Source organism: Vidua macroura, chromosome 1 (genome assembly GCF_024509145.1).
Source record: "Vidua macroura isolate BioBank_ID:100142 chromosome 1, ASM2450914v1, whole genome shotgun sequence".
Taxonomy (NCBI): Eukaryota; Metazoa; Chordata; class Aves; order Passeriformes; family Viduidae; genus Vidua; species Vidua macroura.
Genome location: NC_071571.1, coordinates 7,722,301 through 7,738,759, shown reverse-complemented (window position 1 = coordinate 7,738,759; position 16,459 = coordinate 7,722,301). Strand labels below are relative to the sequence as shown.

The 16,459-nt window shown below is 39.6% G+C and overlaps 1 protein-coding gene across 2 annotated transcripts in view; it reads right to left on the bottom strand.

The window, feature by feature from the left end:
• Nucleotides 1-16,459, bottom strand: part of DPP6 (dipeptidyl peptidase like 6) — a 394,434-nt gene that overhangs the window by 39,325 nt on the left and 338,650 nt on the right. For both annotated transcript variants that reach the window (XM_053979702.1, XM_053979712.1), the window contains exons 9-14: nucleotides 13,946-14,100; nucleotides 12,520-12,617; nucleotides 8,512-8,635; nucleotides 7,658-7,696; nucleotides 1,062-1,169; nucleotides 423-514 (exon numbers count right to left, since the gene is read on the bottom strand). In XM_053979702.1, coding sequence (XP_053835677.1) covers nucleotides 423-514; nucleotides 1,062-1,169; nucleotides 7,658-7,696; nucleotides 8,512-8,635; nucleotides 12,520-12,617; nucleotides 13,946-14,100 — 616 coding nt within the window. The remainder of the gene's footprint in view (nucleotides 1-422; nucleotides 515-1,061; nucleotides 1,170-7,657; nucleotides 7,697-8,511; nucleotides 8,636-12,519; nucleotides 12,618-13,945; nucleotides 14,101-16,459) is intronic.

Genomic DNA, 16,459 nt, shown 5'->3' with positions numbered 1-16,459 from the left:
TTCTAACTAAACACTTTCTTTTTTTCTTTTTTCTTTTTTCTTTTTTTTCCCACTGCATTGGTATTTTTGCAGGTCAACAAAGATTCTTTCCAAAACTGACCAAGTGGTTGATGAAAACAGGCTGCTTTCCTACAGAAAATGATATTGGCTTTCCTACAGAGAGTAATATCAAAAGTTGCAGCAGCAGCATTTATTTAACAGTCATAGAAAGAGAGGTTTGAACTGTACAGATCATTCAAAATAACAGAAGATTTCTGTAATGGTGTGAGAGGTTAAGCCAAAATGGAGACAGCTCCTCCTGCTTTCTTCTCCCCAGCTCCTCATGCTCACAGGTTTCAGTGCACACACAACACTTTTGTAACTGACCCAGAGCCCAGGGCTAAACAAAGGAAGTCTGATGTGTCAGGCCAAAGTTTACTTACATTTTCTGCCTCCTTTCATCATATGCCAGTATCTTTGTCACATCCCAATCTCCAGATGTAATAGCCTGTAAGTCATCATTGCTGCTGTTGGGCTGCCAGAAAGAAAAGAGAAGTAGATTTCTTTATTGTTAAAACTTCTGAAAAAGGGAGCTCTTCTGGCTCCATTGCCCATGAAAAAATAAACCAAAAATCTGCAATTTCCACCACTACACCTGCCATTTCTTTGAATCTGCAGGCATAGAAATAACAGAGAGTCAGAATCATCTCAACCATGACTCCACTGAAGATAATGAGGTGAATTCAGCACAGAGCAACTTCAAACCCCTTCCTCTAATCCAGCATGTTCCCATGCTTCTATTTAATTCTTTGTGGAAGGGTGAGATTTACTTATCTACAACTAAAGTGGCATTACAAAAACCAAACCAAAACAATAATAATGTTTGGGAAGAGACAGCCGACTGACCTTTTCCTTTGGAAATTCACATTGTCTTACGCCCAAATAAAACATCATTGGAGGTTTTCTTTTATGCACAAGACTTTTTTGCATATACACCTCCCCATCTCGTTGCTACAAGCACAGACACCACTTTTTCTTGCTGTCTGCCTCAGGTGAGACCCAGAGCAGCAGCAGAGAGTCACCTGTGACGATGACATGGCGATGTGGTAGAAATGCCCACGTCCTCCCTGGGGAATGGCCCGGACGAAGAAAAACTTCCGACCGTCCCTGGAAAAAATGGGCTCTTCATTCTGTATAAGCAGCAAAATGAAGGGGTACATTAGTGTTAATTGGTCATATTTAGAATTGCTCAGCACTCCAACGCCCTGTAAAATTAATTCACAGCAAAATAGAAAGTGCTCTTTGACAGCAAGCACAGGCAAACAAAGAGCCCACTGAAAACTGGAGAAAGTTTTGAGTTTTGCTTCTTGCTCTTGGGAAAGCAGACACTTTTCAGCTGTGGGAGGACTGGCAGCAAAGAGAGTTCCTTGGCTGTGAAGTCAATTACCATTTGCAAAGCCAAAATGCACATAAACAGCTGGCTGCTCAGGGCACTTGGAGCCTTTAGAACTGCTGTGACAAACCCTGTTTACCCTGCTGGAAGAACCTCTCTGTTCTTCCAGAGGAAACAAAACTGAACAGCATCTAACTGCTGTCTTTTTCTACTGCCTTACAAATGCTTATCTCACTGAATTATTTATGAAGGAGAGGATCTGCTGCAGAACTCTTTGACACAGAGCTCCCAGGTGAACGTGGTGATTGACTTTTATTGGGTGTCTGGAACTTTCACCCAGAGACAGAAGAGACTCAACAGAAGGAAAATCAAACACCACATGTGGCAAGCAAGCACCTCTTGGAAGGGAGTCTTCTTTTTGTGAACAAGAGCCCTGAGGTACATGAGAAGTCTCCACTACATGAAAAGGTTGAACAGCAGATTAGCAGGGAAGGCAGAAAGATGGTCCATGTGGTAGCACTCAGGACCAAGAGGACTGGCTACATGAAGCTAACTCTAAGTCTCAACTAGTTGGGAGTGAATAATAAGCTGAAGTTTTGCTGAAGCTGTCCTGTGATATCAGGATTTTCTGTGCCTGGATGAGCACTTCCTTGGCCAGGCTTTGTGAACCCTTCTTTATCCAGGGCAATCAACAAGGAGATTGTTGCCAGGCTCTTCTGGGTCCTCTGCAGTTCAGTGTTAATCAAACCCCTTGACTTTCTGCTTGGCACATGCCAAGACACCACACTGAACCAGCAGGAAGCTGATTGTACATGGAGACTAATGGCACAGCAAAGGAATAAACATTTTTATTTCCCATAAGCTAACACATTATTCTTACTCCATGTTGCTCTGCTCCTTTGTTCTTCATTGATTAATTCTTTTCTGCTATTTATCAGATTTGTCAGTGCTCTATTAGGTGCTCAAACTGTTCTTTTTGCCTTTTATTTTCCCCTGCTTAGGTTTTCAGTGTATTTTAAAATGTTCCCATTTGCAGCTTGTTGCAGCTTTATAAAATAATGGTTTCATTTGTTTCTGACATTGTTCTGGAACCTGAAACAAAAAACGCTATATTATTTCCAAATGTCTTTCATGACAGGAGAAACCTTATTGAATAATGACTGTGATAGCTCAGGCAAACCTTCTGCTCGACAGGTTTTCCTTTCCTGAGGTAGGTAGCAATGAGTTCACCCTCCATTTCTGTATCTGTGCCTCCTGCATTATATATTCCAGCAATATGTCTCTGCCAGCGAGAGCAGGCATTGTGCTGATGAGTTTGAGGTTCATTCACAGCTACAGGGGAAGGAGGTTCACAGCACAGGTGACAGATGTGAGGATTTAGCACTGGGCTGATGATACCAGACAGTCTGTTTGCATGTTTCATTGCTGAAAAGGCAACACGTGAATGAGGCAGAGAATGTCTCTTTGTGACAGAGATGATGACTTACCCAGGGGGTAAATGGGGAGACAGACTGAAATTCTCTTGGAACAGGATTTTATAATTTAGGGAGTGACACTGGGCACATAATTAAAATATTCTGCATGTGATATGAACTGTTCATACCTTTTGTCAACTATTGTTGGCTGAATCCCACAATAATAGAAAAGAACAGCCCTCTGTTCTTGAAAACAATTCAAGAACGATTCTTTGAAAATAATGTATCAGTTTAGTGCTAGTAAAAAATGCTTTTACTATGCAGCAGGTATGGAATGTTTGGAAGTTTTTGCCACAGGAGGTTTATGGACACAGCTGGAATCAGTAGGTGCAAAAAGGGATTGAAGAAATTCATGTTTCATTAATACATCTTAAAGGATATGTGTATAGACTCAAATGTCTGTAATCTTTTTGTTGTAGATGATAGTGAAATATGAGAAAGTTATGCCACCAAATAGTTCAGCTTTATTGGAAGAGAGAAGGTAATGGGAGGCTGCTGGAGGGCTCAGAACCTCCTGGAGGGTTCAGTGCTGGAGCTCAGAGCTGCACAACTCAACTCAGTGTATCTGCAAAAGGTCAGGAGAAGAAAACAAGGAGTGCCTCAGGGGCTTATCCCGTTTGCAGAATTAGGATGGGTGAGGGGACATTGCTAAATGCAGTCTGAGCTTCTGTAGATCCCAGACAGGAGCACAAAGTACTGGTGTAAAGAGTAACAAAAAGAAAAAGGTAGAGTGTATTCAATTGTGTTTGGAGAGGGATCACTGAGAATCATTGGATCTGCAGCCACCTGGGGAAGACTCCTCTGGCAAAACAAGGGAAGATAAGGTGTGTACAGGATGGTGGGGAGTCTCTGACCTTGAGGATTTGCATGATTAAACACACACCGGGACAAATGTTTGAAAGAGAAATTATCTGATTTATGGTGAGCTGGAATTTATGAAAGATTCATGGACACAGAAGTACAGCTCCACCAAATCCACCACACATTAACATGGGGCAAACAATCATCATATTTCAGCACCACACATTACAGCTCCAAACTGGTTTGTCTGTGCTCAACACACTCCCAGCCTCCTGTTCTCCTACAGTGCCTCACATGCTCTTGGGCACATTTCCTCACAGAAATGAGTGGTAAAGCAGATTCTTTGCATATTGGTTTTATTACTGACTGAGAGTTATACTTCCATAAGAATTATGATTTTCTGGTTCATCCTCAGGTTTTAAAAAGGAAACAAATTAATCTGAATAACTGGATCCTTTCCAATTGATTCTCTGATGCATTTTCCTTTCCTCAGCAGTCTCCTGCCCTCTGTCTGATCCACCTTTGCCCAGATCCCAGAATTAATGATTTTGCTGTGTTGGCAATTATTCTTTCAGTGAAATGCCCCAGTATTTTCCATGTCACAGCCCATAGCTCTGATGAACAGATAGGTGTGACATGAATTCTTTTAATCCCCTGCATATTGGTAAATACTTTGTTTAAATCCAACAGAGAAAACACCCAATGTGCATTGACTCTAATGGGACAATGCAGACATCTCCTCTTCAGGGCACAGGGGGAAAATCTCTTTCCATCTCCTGACACACTCAGCCCCTGGGGCAATGCTGAGCTTCATCCTCATCCCTGTCCCATCCTCTTCTGTGGCTGGGTGCACCACACCTTTGGCCATCTCTGAAGCCAGGGCAGCTGCACCAAAATCAGGGTCAACCACTGGAGAGGATCCCATGTCTCTGGGTACAGATTCCCTCCACTGGGTGAAATGGGAACTCTTCATTTAAGCACAAAAAGATTGGTTTGTAGCCAGGAGCTGCTTTTTTATCTCTGGTAGATGAATTTGAGTATTTGAGTTATGGAACTCTGGGCCCTATTTCTGCTGCATCCTTTGTCTTTAGGCTAAATTAAATCATTTATGGGATAATTGCATGGAGAAAGGGCTTTACAGAGTGAAAATGTGGGTCCTGTTTGTAAGTTCCTCCAAACTCTGTTTTTAAATTAAAAATCTCTTTTCAAACCTCCTATTAACTACATGTAAGAATCATTACTAGGGTTATCATGCAGGATTAAAGCAAGGGAGTATTAAAAGAAAAATGGTGCCAGGTTTTCATCATCTCCACCTTTTAAAAGAGTGAGTCTTTAGCTTCAGACTGAGGTCATCTAAAACACTGGGCAAATAGGACTGGAAAGAAAAATGCAACCCAAAGAAGCTGCTATCAGGGGAGGGCAGCCAGCCCACGAGGCAGTTTTGGAGGTTATAGGTCTCTAAACAATTTTATGGTCTCCTGGTCCTGCCAATGTCAATGCCAAAGACTGCAGCCTTTGGTGGAGCTGCAATTGCACCCTGGTTTCTAATTATTTTTTTTTTAGGCCACATTCACAATTAAATAAATAAAACAATTAAAGTGCCAGTAAAGTTTATCTTCAGCAGGTGCTCAGAAATTGCCTGATTTCTCCCTTGCTGAATCATTGCCTGTATATGACCATCTCCAGTACTATTGGAAAATGGCTTCTTCACAGAAATTGAAACAAAATTACTTACAGCTATAATAAATATTTCAAACAGTTTGTGTATTTAAGCAAAAGTATGAGTGAAATTCAGTCTGGCTCTTGTGCTCAGAAGTACACAAGCAAGTATATAAATAAAAGAAGTATAAACTTCCAGAGTCCCTGGACAGTTTTAGTGAACATGTGGCACCTCATCTGACAAAGAGTGACAGATACTTTCTAGCAATTCCTGTGTTAATATTGGGTATTCTTCACTATACTTTGTTTATTCTATTTTTTAGCTGCACAGGGAGTGGCTGCATTATTTCTCTTTGCCTGTGTTGGAGAGAGGCTTTCCAAAGATTTTGAACTTGAATAAAATATATTCATGAACTTAAACCCAGAAGGAAACTTGAGATTGTTTACTATGACCTTCCATACACAGACTTTTTAAATGCCACTGAGTCACCAAACTACTGAACAACAAAATTCAAAATTCTTGGCTTGTATGTTTATTTCTTGTATTGTTTTGGGTTTTTTTTTTGACTGTGTGACCCCACTGCCACTACCCTGGCTGTCTCCAGAGGGGACAGGGCACCTGGCTCATTTGCAAACACTTATATTAAAATGTCCCAACCAAGAACTCCTCATCCTGAGCCAAGCCACACTCCTGAGCTCCTTCAGCAGCTGCCTGATGTGCAATTCATCTCCTTCTTGAAGAGGTTAGTGGACCCAAACTAGCATTTAACATTTTCACATTATCCTCATAGTCAGGCATACATGCCATGAAAATACCTTTCCAATTATCTAGATTAATGTGTCATAGAATAAAAGGCAAGTATAGAAAATAGAATTATCCCAGTAATCATATTCAGTCAAAACTAGAATTTTAAGTAATTTTGTTGTCAGAAATACAGGCAAAAAGAGCTATATAATTCTTTAGACTCCTACAAAAGCTTTTGAAGGATGCTATCAAATGTCTCCAAAGTCCATAGAAAATGTTATTTTAGTTTAGCACTGAGATGTCTGACTCATTTGGCTGTAATGAACATCCTTCTCTAACATCAAACTGTGTGCTCTCAAACTAAGTATAGGCTTTTTGGAGATGTAGTAAAACAAAATGTATTTCCCTGGAGCAGGCCCATTAGAGATTGACAGATCATTTACTTCAGCTATGAGGAAAAAGCACCATCTTTTAATGCCTGTCCACGTGGTAGATGACTAAATAACCACAGCAGTGTAAAAACACAAGTTCTACTATACTGTATTAATAATATAAAATACAACTTCTACTATACTGCAGTAAATAACAATGGAAGGATTATTTTACTGCTATTGCCTTCAAACTTATAAAGTAAATAATGCCAGTTAAATTTTTTTAATTATTATTTTTAATGTACAATAACTGGACAATTTAATTTTCCCTTGATTTGGCTTGTCTTTTAAGCTTTTGTTTCCTACTCAAGCCAATACAGTCCTTATGAATGTAAAGACTATTTCAGCACCATTTTTACTCCATATCAGCAAAAGATTATTTAAAGTGCTTGGAGCAACAAATCTATTTCCCCATACAATCAATTTTCATCTGGATCACACACAGCCCATTGCTGCAGGACAGCCACTGGAACAGAGGAGGGCATTGTTCTTGCTGTGAACTGATGAAGTGCCATTTCTACAGGGTCTTGGCTCCTCTGAGCAGGCTGTGACAAAAATTTGAAATGCTTTAAATATGGACTTAGAAAAAATATATCAAACAAGATATTTTGTGACACGCTGCTCCCTGCCTGGCATTCACACAGGGCTTGAAAAACGGTTTGGTGCTGTGGCTGAATCGAGATCACAGCTTCATCTAATCTGAGGTCCCTTCACTTGGGCAAGTGTTATAGATGATATTTAAGTGACTCAACACTCTATCTGCATGATTTTGTCTCTGAATGGACAGAGATCCTCTCAATAAAATGACCAGAAAAAAACCCCCATAGTATTTAAACCCTCATCATCAGTGTCAGGGCAGGGTATGAAGGATTGCCTCTGAGGCTGATGAGTCCTATACAGATATTGCTAGTGAGTGATTTTCCACCCACATCATCTTTTAATCTCTTTTAAATACAAGTAAATTGCAGGCTAAGGACTATGGGACCTACCAGAGTGGATGGCACCTTTACTAAGAAATTGTTTGTTACTGAGAAGCTCTTTTCTGTCATACAGATCATGGCATCTTCCAAGTGTCTCTCTCAAACCTGGAAATCAGTTTTTTCTCCTTGGGGAAAAACTCAGTGAAGCAATAATCCTACCAAAAACGTGACTACAAGGAGAAGATCACTCTTACCTGTCTGTGCAGCCAGGCATCGCTCTCATCTTCATGTTTCTAAAACACAAAAAAATCATTAATACCATACCTGTTATATTTTGCCTATCACTGCAGGAAGCTGTTGGATTGGAGTTGACAGGTTGCTCAGAAATATAGAGAAACTGTTTAAATATGGGCTTCTGGAGTGGAATCCAGTGGCTGCTTTTCTTGACTCTCCTTCCTGATGGATAAACATTCACTAGAGCAAAAAAGCATTTTACACATACAAACAAAACACATAAATCCACAAGATGTATTATTCCCCAAAGAAATAAATCTTCTTAAGAAATAAATAAAGGCTTAAGTGAAAGTTATTAAGAAAAAAACTTAGCACCATGCTCTACGCACAGAATTGCATGATGCTTTTCAAGGGATGGTTGTATTAGAACAACTTTATACAGTGGAAACATGTGCCAGTTCAAATGATGGAATCTGCTGATCTAAATCAATACACCATTTGTGTTACTGCGTTTATAGAAGGGATTAATTAACCACAATTAAGGTATGTGTAGATAAGCATGAGCTGGTTTTAATGCCATTAAATACATATAATGCAGCTAGAATGTTGCCAAGATATTTAGGTTGCAAATTGTTGCTTGTGTGTGGATAAAGGTAACCAAGACAGGTAATCACTCTCCCTCAAACACACACAGAGTGCTCTTGGATTACTAGGTGTTAAAAAAAAAATTAAAAGTTGAACATTGTTTATGTTCTGTCTGCCTAAATTAATGTGTTCCAGCTGGCTTTTCACCATGTAAAAAAAGTTAAATAGTCTCTCTTTGCATGGGTTATGGATGCTGATGGCAGGTGACCGCTGTGCAGGTCTCTCCTACCTTGGTGCAGACCCCCGTGGTGGCGTCGCAGAGCGTCAGGATGGACACGTTCTGGGCCCTGTTCAGCCAGTTCACTGCCACCTTGGTGCTGGTGGCCCATTTCACCATGGTGATGTAGTAGTCCCTGCAAACACAGACACACACAAACCAGATCACAACGCTGCCATCCTAATGATTGCCACGTGGCAGAGCAGCCAGGGGCTGCTGCAGGCAAGCAGTCCAGGAGAGAGCTGTGGTTTTAAAGAATATTGTGTCCTGAAGTATCTACACTGCTTTAGGTATGGATTTCAACCTCTAAAAATGACATTTTTAGGGCTGTGCAGGTGTTTTATCTGCCACTTCTGGAAGTTATTTTCAAAGAAGAGATGAATACAGAGATGAAGAATCTTCCAAGCTAGTCTGTCTTCCAAGAAGGATTGAACTGCCTGGAGCTACAAATTTATGCACAGGTGGAAAAGAAACTGCAAACCTTTTCCATTCTGAGCACACTAAAACTGAGCTGTCTCAGACCCATCACTATCAATGGTTGGGTTCTTGATGCTTATGAAAAGTTGATGGCCTCTGAGCATGCTGGCTACACACCAAAGTATCCAGGAGTGTTGTATTAAAAGACAGGTAGTAAGAAGGATAGAGTTTGGAGCAATGCAGGGTTTCTGTAAAGCAGATACAGCTGGTTGCCATAAAGACATCAGCAGAGACAGGTTACATGAGCAAAACCTCCCTCCTACACTGCCTGCACCATCTTATTGCTGGACATATTCAGGTTGTGATGATACTTGGAGTAAACCATGGGTGTGGGCTGCACAGTTTTGTAATTGATACCTCCAGGAAAAGTCCCATGCAATAGTGAGGACTACAAACACTTAGGCTGGGCTGGAAAACACAGGAATAAATTCACTGATGGTTGCCTTCTCAGAGCCAGGGCATGGTGCCACCAGATGTCCACCTCTGCAGCAATTCAGGGCTCCACCACTTCATTTGTAGGGCACAACTCTGGCTGAACTGCCAAAGCTGGTGATGCTATGATGATATACTGCTGGGCCATGTGGGCCAAGACATCCTTAAAGTATAATAAGACTTTTTACAGCATACAGTCTATAAAAAATGTATTAGTTCATTTGTTTGCTATAAAATATGTATAAGGAATTGTTGCTCTCGTTGGAAATAATGTGCTGTGTCGCTGGAGAATCCTTTGTGCTCTGGCAAGAGCTCCTGCATATACTGAAGAGAAAGGGCAAAAGCACAAAGGTCTGTTTGTCTAGAAAAATAACAAGCTGGAAATTGATTTTGTACTTTTCAGTAATATTTAGTGTCTGAAATTGGCTGCGGGGAAAAGGAACAAAAAGCATCAATGCTTGCATCTGCTGCACTGGGGGAAGGATATGCCCAGGTGAGACAACAGCAATCTGAAAATTTAGAGCATGAAATAAAATTGTAATTTTACTCTTCATCAGCAACAGTGTAGGCCCTAAGAGGGAAAAAAACAACCCAGCAAAATTAAACTGTATAACTGTCTCTTCTTTCTCTCCAAAATGAACTGAGCAGATTCAGTCTCCCCAGAAAAGGAATGTGATTTTAGTGCTCATTGTGGCTTGGAGCATTTTTTCTATAAATCCAATTTAAAGTTTCAAGGACATATATTCAATTTTTAAATCCCTCTCACTGTTTGAACACAGGAACCACAGTTCTTTCTCAGAAACTTTTAATTATTATTTTAGGTCATGGGAATCCTGGTCTTCCCTACCAGCCCAGAGAAGGGCATGGAGTCTCAATTTTCCTCTGAACTCTCTTCCAGTCATCAAGACCACAGATAACCCAGCCCACAGATAACTGCAGATACCTGGATAGTCATTATTCTAGTTTTTGAGTAGTGCGGAGTCTTTCATTTAATTTACTTCCCTTCACATCTCTTCTGTAGGACACCCAAGTTTTATGGTTCCCATTTTGCAGAGGAAAATGAGACAAGAAGGTGTGATTCATCTCAGCTAATTTTAAACATCTGCTGCTCCTGCAGCAGCACTGGTTGAGCAGCCAGTGGAGAGAAACGGGGAATCAGTGCAATTCCCAAGCCCTGTCTGCATGACCTGTCCCACACTTTATGTGGAGCTGATTTAAGGGAGAACCTGTTTCTTCCATAGAACAAAATCTATACCAGCAGATCCTTGACCACTGCATTTACAGACACCCACATCAGAGCAAAAGGGAAGGGACACCTTGTTTGAGCCCTGTCAGGAAGGGTGAAGCCATGCTGGGTTTTGCAATGGATTTCCACATCCCAGTAAAGACATTTTTGGTTCAATTTGAATCATCTGAGACTGAGATAATTGTGCAGCAGCCTTGTTCATGCCCCAGCTTTCCATGGCTGCTTCCTGGAGGCAGGAATCCCAAACATGAGGTGTGACTCTACAATATGAATTCCTACAGTATGACCATGGTAACAAAGCCACAAACAACACAAAGGACAGTGATTTATTACAGGCCAAGGGACAGGTAGCAGCCAAGCCAATGGTCCCTGGGCACAGACAACTCATCAGAATTCAGACTGGAGTTGTCTGAGTTTTTCCATTATTTATTTGTTTCTGGCCCATGCAAGGGCCAGTGATGATTTCTGCACTTGAGGGAGATAATATCATCCCTCAATTTGCCACCTGAGATGCAAATAGGAGAAATAAGCTGGGTGATGATCTAATTCTGACCATCTGCAGATGAAACTCTTGAGGTTCAGTGGTTTTCACCAAAATAAAAAATGCCTGTCAGGCCTTAAATGTTATAGTACTACTTTTCACCCTTCAATTTCAACCCCTTCTCTTCACTTTCCTTTTTTAACAGAAGAGCACAGCATTGGAGAAAACTCAACAAAAATGTTCAGAATGAAAGATATTTAAAAAGGACAAGTGCTCAGTATTGTACATTTCACCTCCAAATATGTTTTACCATCATAAGCTTTGCTTTTTTTTTTTCTTGTTTTGATGGGTTTGCTTGCTTGTTTATTTTTTGTATTGTTTTGGGGTTTTTTCCTGAAAAATATCCAATTTCTGTGGAAAATTTCTGGCTTCTTTCAATTTTGAAAGAAAAAAGGCCATGGCATATCTCCACTTTATTCTCAGCTTTATTAATTGTACTAAATCACTTTGCTCCAGATAAAGAGAACACGAAATACCACTCTGTCCATATATCATGTGCACTGAGCACACTGAGATGCTTCAGATAGGATGTGTCTGCTGGAAGATCCTTATCACCTGCTTCCCCTGCTTTCTTGAAACTCCCTTCTCTAATTGAATGTGCAGTGCATCCCTCTTGCCTATTTTAATAAAGTTTTATCACACTAGTCTTCTCATTTCAGAAAACATATGCATAATGAAAATACACCCCTATTGCTCTGGCAGCACTACTTCTATCATCCCTAGAGTTGGCAATTGCCATGGCTTTGATGAAATATACAGCCACTAATTAATTATGATGTATTTTGCATCATTTTGCAATATTGATTGCAACCAAATAAATCATGGCCACCCATAACCATATAGAACAAATTTATGAACAGCACTTGGATCCTGCAGTCAGAAGTTATTGCTGTAATTAAAACCTTTCTGAGACTCTCTGTTTACAGAGAATGCTACCAAAAGAGAAATTATAGAGTTCAGGAGCCACCATTCTGTTACTGTGATGGGGATACTGTGATCCTGAACTCCCACCTGCTGTACACAAGTCTGAAGTTGTATTTTTAAATGGCAAATACCCATTTGGCTTGGCCAGAGGTCATACATCTTCTTTTGCGTAAATGTGTTTGGATTATTTTAAAGTTATTCAGTGTAAACCTGTTCTAATATAATATTATATAAAATATATGTAAAAAGACAAGTTATGGAAAAAAAAAATAAGCAGATTTACATAAAATGAAACTTTTTGATAGCAGCAGAGAAAGGTCCGGTGTTAAAAACTGCAAAATTATCTTGAAAAAACCCCAAGGGACCTGGAGCCAGCATTCAAGGGTGAGAAAGCACCTACCTCATTCTCTGATCATCTGGGGGAGTCATTTCCAGGTCATGAGTGGGTCCATTCAGACCAATCACATGCAAAGAAATAGTTGGATTTTCCATTCCAGCCTGGATTTTAGAAAAGAATAAATATGATACAGATGTTGTATATATACATGTGTTGTATATGATTACCATGTCATATAGAGTACAGAATGGTTTTGATTTATTACATCCCCATGGATTATAAAAAGCATTCCCATTGAACAGGGTATGGATTGGACTGCTGTGGCCTTTCTCAGGGAGACTGCAGATCTAGGGATGTGGCACAGAGGTGTGGAGAGGTTGGCAAGCACAAAAAAAGGGCAGTTTTACTCAGGACACTTCTAAACTTAGTAAAAAATCCTACTTCTCATGGCAACTAGAAATTTTGCTATATCCTGCACCTTTTGACAAAAGATTGTCTAATAGGATGATGGTTGATACAGTAAAATACTGATTCATTTTGTACTGTAGGAAACGGCATCCCCTGCTGAACCATTGATTTCCACAAAACCTGCATATAGGTGGGTATCTCCCCTGTTAAATTGTGCTTCAATTTGGGCCAGCGTGTGAGGTCTTAGGTAATCAGTGCTTAAAGCAAGAGACCCAGAAGGAATGACTGCAGCAGACACCCCTGTGCTGCTCTAGAGCAGGAAATTACAGCAAAAACAGCAGCAGTGAGTTTGTGCTGCTGGAGAGCTGTGTCAGTGCTGTGCACTCACTGCAGGTCTGCAGTCAAGGGGAGATTGGCTCTTTTGTCTTTCAGGCACAGCAAACCTCTAAAACCAGTGTCTCCTCTGATTATTAGGCCGTCCTGGATATTGTAAGGAAGCCCAAATACTACATTTTCCTTCTATACAAAAGGGAGCCTATGTAAACATAGAATATATGTATGCATGTGTCTATCTATCTATCTATCTATCTATCTATCTATCTATCTATCTATCTATCTCTAAATATAGAAATGTATCTAAATATAGAAACATGTCTAAATATAGAAACATGTCTAAATATAGAAACATATCCACAGAAATAAAGAAATTCCCAACTCTCAGACACCAACAACCCCATCCTGGAGAAAATCCCACAGATAACATCCAACTTCCACCCGTTCCAGCATGGAAGCACAATTGCTTTTGTGTGTGCAAAAAGCAAGGATTTCTAAATTTTGTTTTCATTGTATACAGAGTTACTAATTCTCATAGAACCAGAAAAGTGCAATTTTACAAAAGCAGCTAAAAAATGTTCTAAATGCACATTCACTGAGGAACAGCTGGTCTTCCCCTGGATCTGTTTATTTTCATTGCTTATTTTCATTGCTTATGAGTGCATTATTAGTCTCCTGTCTGAGCCTACTGGAAATAAACATTTATTTCTGATAGAGCAGCAGGACTGATTTTTAAATTTTCCCTTACCTTTGGATAATGGTAAGTTTTAACAGTAGGGTAAAGGATGCCTGTATATATCGGGATCTCCATGGTGGGGACTCTGGAGGCATTAATTGTTGCATATGCCAACCTGGTGCCATCAGGAGACCACCAATGAGCAATGTGAGTCTTTAAGATCTCCTCTAATTAAAAAAAAAAAAAAAAGAGAGAGAGAACAGAAAAGAAAAGGCTATTAGAGGTAAACTACTAGTTAGCAGTAAATGAAAGAGTGCAGATATGAAAATCCCAGTCTAATCACAGCACAGGGAGGATGCCACAGGAATATCAATCAAAAATACTCATCAAATTATGCCATATCCACAAATGAACACAATTGATAACAATTACTCTGTATTTATAGGTTATTAGGCTTAATTACCTTTGCTGAAGAAACATCAAATTATTCATATTAGTACACACACTCATGACAGCATAAAAGGCACTGCTGCTCCTGCCATGTGTCCTGCAGATGATTAGGGTTCACAACATCAGACTAGAAACAGATCAATCCATTCTAACAGTGTTTATACAAGTGCCTCAGTAACAATTGAAATACTCTTAAATTCTATTGCCAGTTGGGAATAAATAAATATAGAAATTTTCTGTAACTTATGAAAGGCTGGAACTTCAAAACAAGATACCAGGCCAGAGAGTCTGTGCCTTGGATACCATCTTGACTTTTATCCCTGTTTCATTTTTAAAATCACTTTTGCAAGGCAATTTGCCATAAGTATCCAGGGTTAGAGCCTGATCCTTTACACCACTGAATTTTGGGATTTTTGAGATTTCAGTAATATAATTACCAATGAAAAGGTACTCAGAAAACTGCCAATGCAAACATGTCAGAGGTCAACTATGTAAGGAGAAAACAATATTGCCATCATGTGAAATTATTTTTAATACTTGCAGAACCTAGTTCTTATTAAATTCAAATTCAAATAACTTCTAATTTCTAATACTTTTCATATAATCTAATGTCCTTCATTGTAAAGACGAGTTCATCTTACAGATCTGCAGAAAAGCTATAAAATTCACTCTTGGTCCAAAGTGTCTCCAGTTACTGACATTTGGAAGACATTAACTTGGCTTTTTAAACCTCCCATTTTGTGAAAGACAATAATGTAATACATTTTCATTAAGAGGTTTAATATCATGTGAGTCATTGCTATTTAAACCACCAGAAGGGCTTGCATATGCTGTACAGATTGATGGGCAGGGAGATGGGTCCCATTACTTTAATGTCAGAATAAAAATTAGAGAGGCTACAGAGTGTTTCAAAGCCTTCACCATGAACTCCTGCTGCACAGCTCCAAGCAGCTCCAATGTCTGCTGCCATCACTGGTCACTGGAAAGAGGGATGAGGATTTTCTGAGTTTAGACCCACCAGGTTTGTACACCACCCTCTGATGAGCCCCCCCAGTCCAACCAGGACAACCCTCTGGTCTGAAGAGTAAAAACGCACCAGAAAATGTTTAATTAAAAAAAAAAATTGTATGAGCAATCCTTGGACAACAGACAATTATATTCATCACAGGGTAAATAAACACTTTTTAAATCAAGACTTGCATATGGCTTGGAATAAAACACAAGGTAATAACAGAAAGAGTGCAAGGGAAAATTCATCCTCGATGCTTATGGTTTTCAGAAATAACAAATTAATTAATCAATTCTTAATGGCAGAATGTAAGTGGATTTTTTGAAAGATATTTAGGAAGTTACATGGGAAAGCACATGTGGCAAATTTGCTATGCTGCATTGTCCCACCTGTTATATGTACATTTAAAAGATTCTGCTTTTGACTTTTATATTGGTTGCTAATTAAAGAGATAATGAAGAGCATAAAGAAAAAGGAGTAAAGATGGATGGCAGATGAATCATTGACATTTTAACATTAATTAGGAATGACTTTATTCAGCAAACATTTTCTCCAGAATCTCAGACTTAATGAAGCAGTTCTGCTGAAGGTCACATACCCAGAAAGGTTTTAGTGCAGGTTTTGTGGTCCTCTGTTAATGAGATTTAATTGAGTGAACCTTTGCCTTGAAACAAAGCCAGGACCTTGCTGTTATTAGAGAGATCAGTTAGTTTTAGCAAACCAGAGAACATTCTCATGGACTATAGAATGAATTAGTACCAGAAAGTTCTTTCAGCTAAAAGAAAAAATTATTTACAGACAATCTGTTCTTGAAGACAGTTTATTCCTTGTCTTTGCATTTAGCATATGCTCTGAAAATCAGCTTCATTCAAAACTGCTGAGTCTTTTTAAAGTTAGTTCAGATCCTGCCTTGTGTGTGAAAAAACAGGCTTTCCTTATACACTAAAGCTCCCCTACATATTTGGACCATGACCTCCTGACTAAGAGCATAAAGTGATAATTGATCAAAACTTTCGCCCTCTTCCCCAGAGCTTGCAGTTGCTGAGTGATACATGGTGTCAGGATGCTGTGAGTGAGCTGCTGAGATTCCTCACAGTCAGATCCTGCTGGCTTTCTGCTCTTTCTCC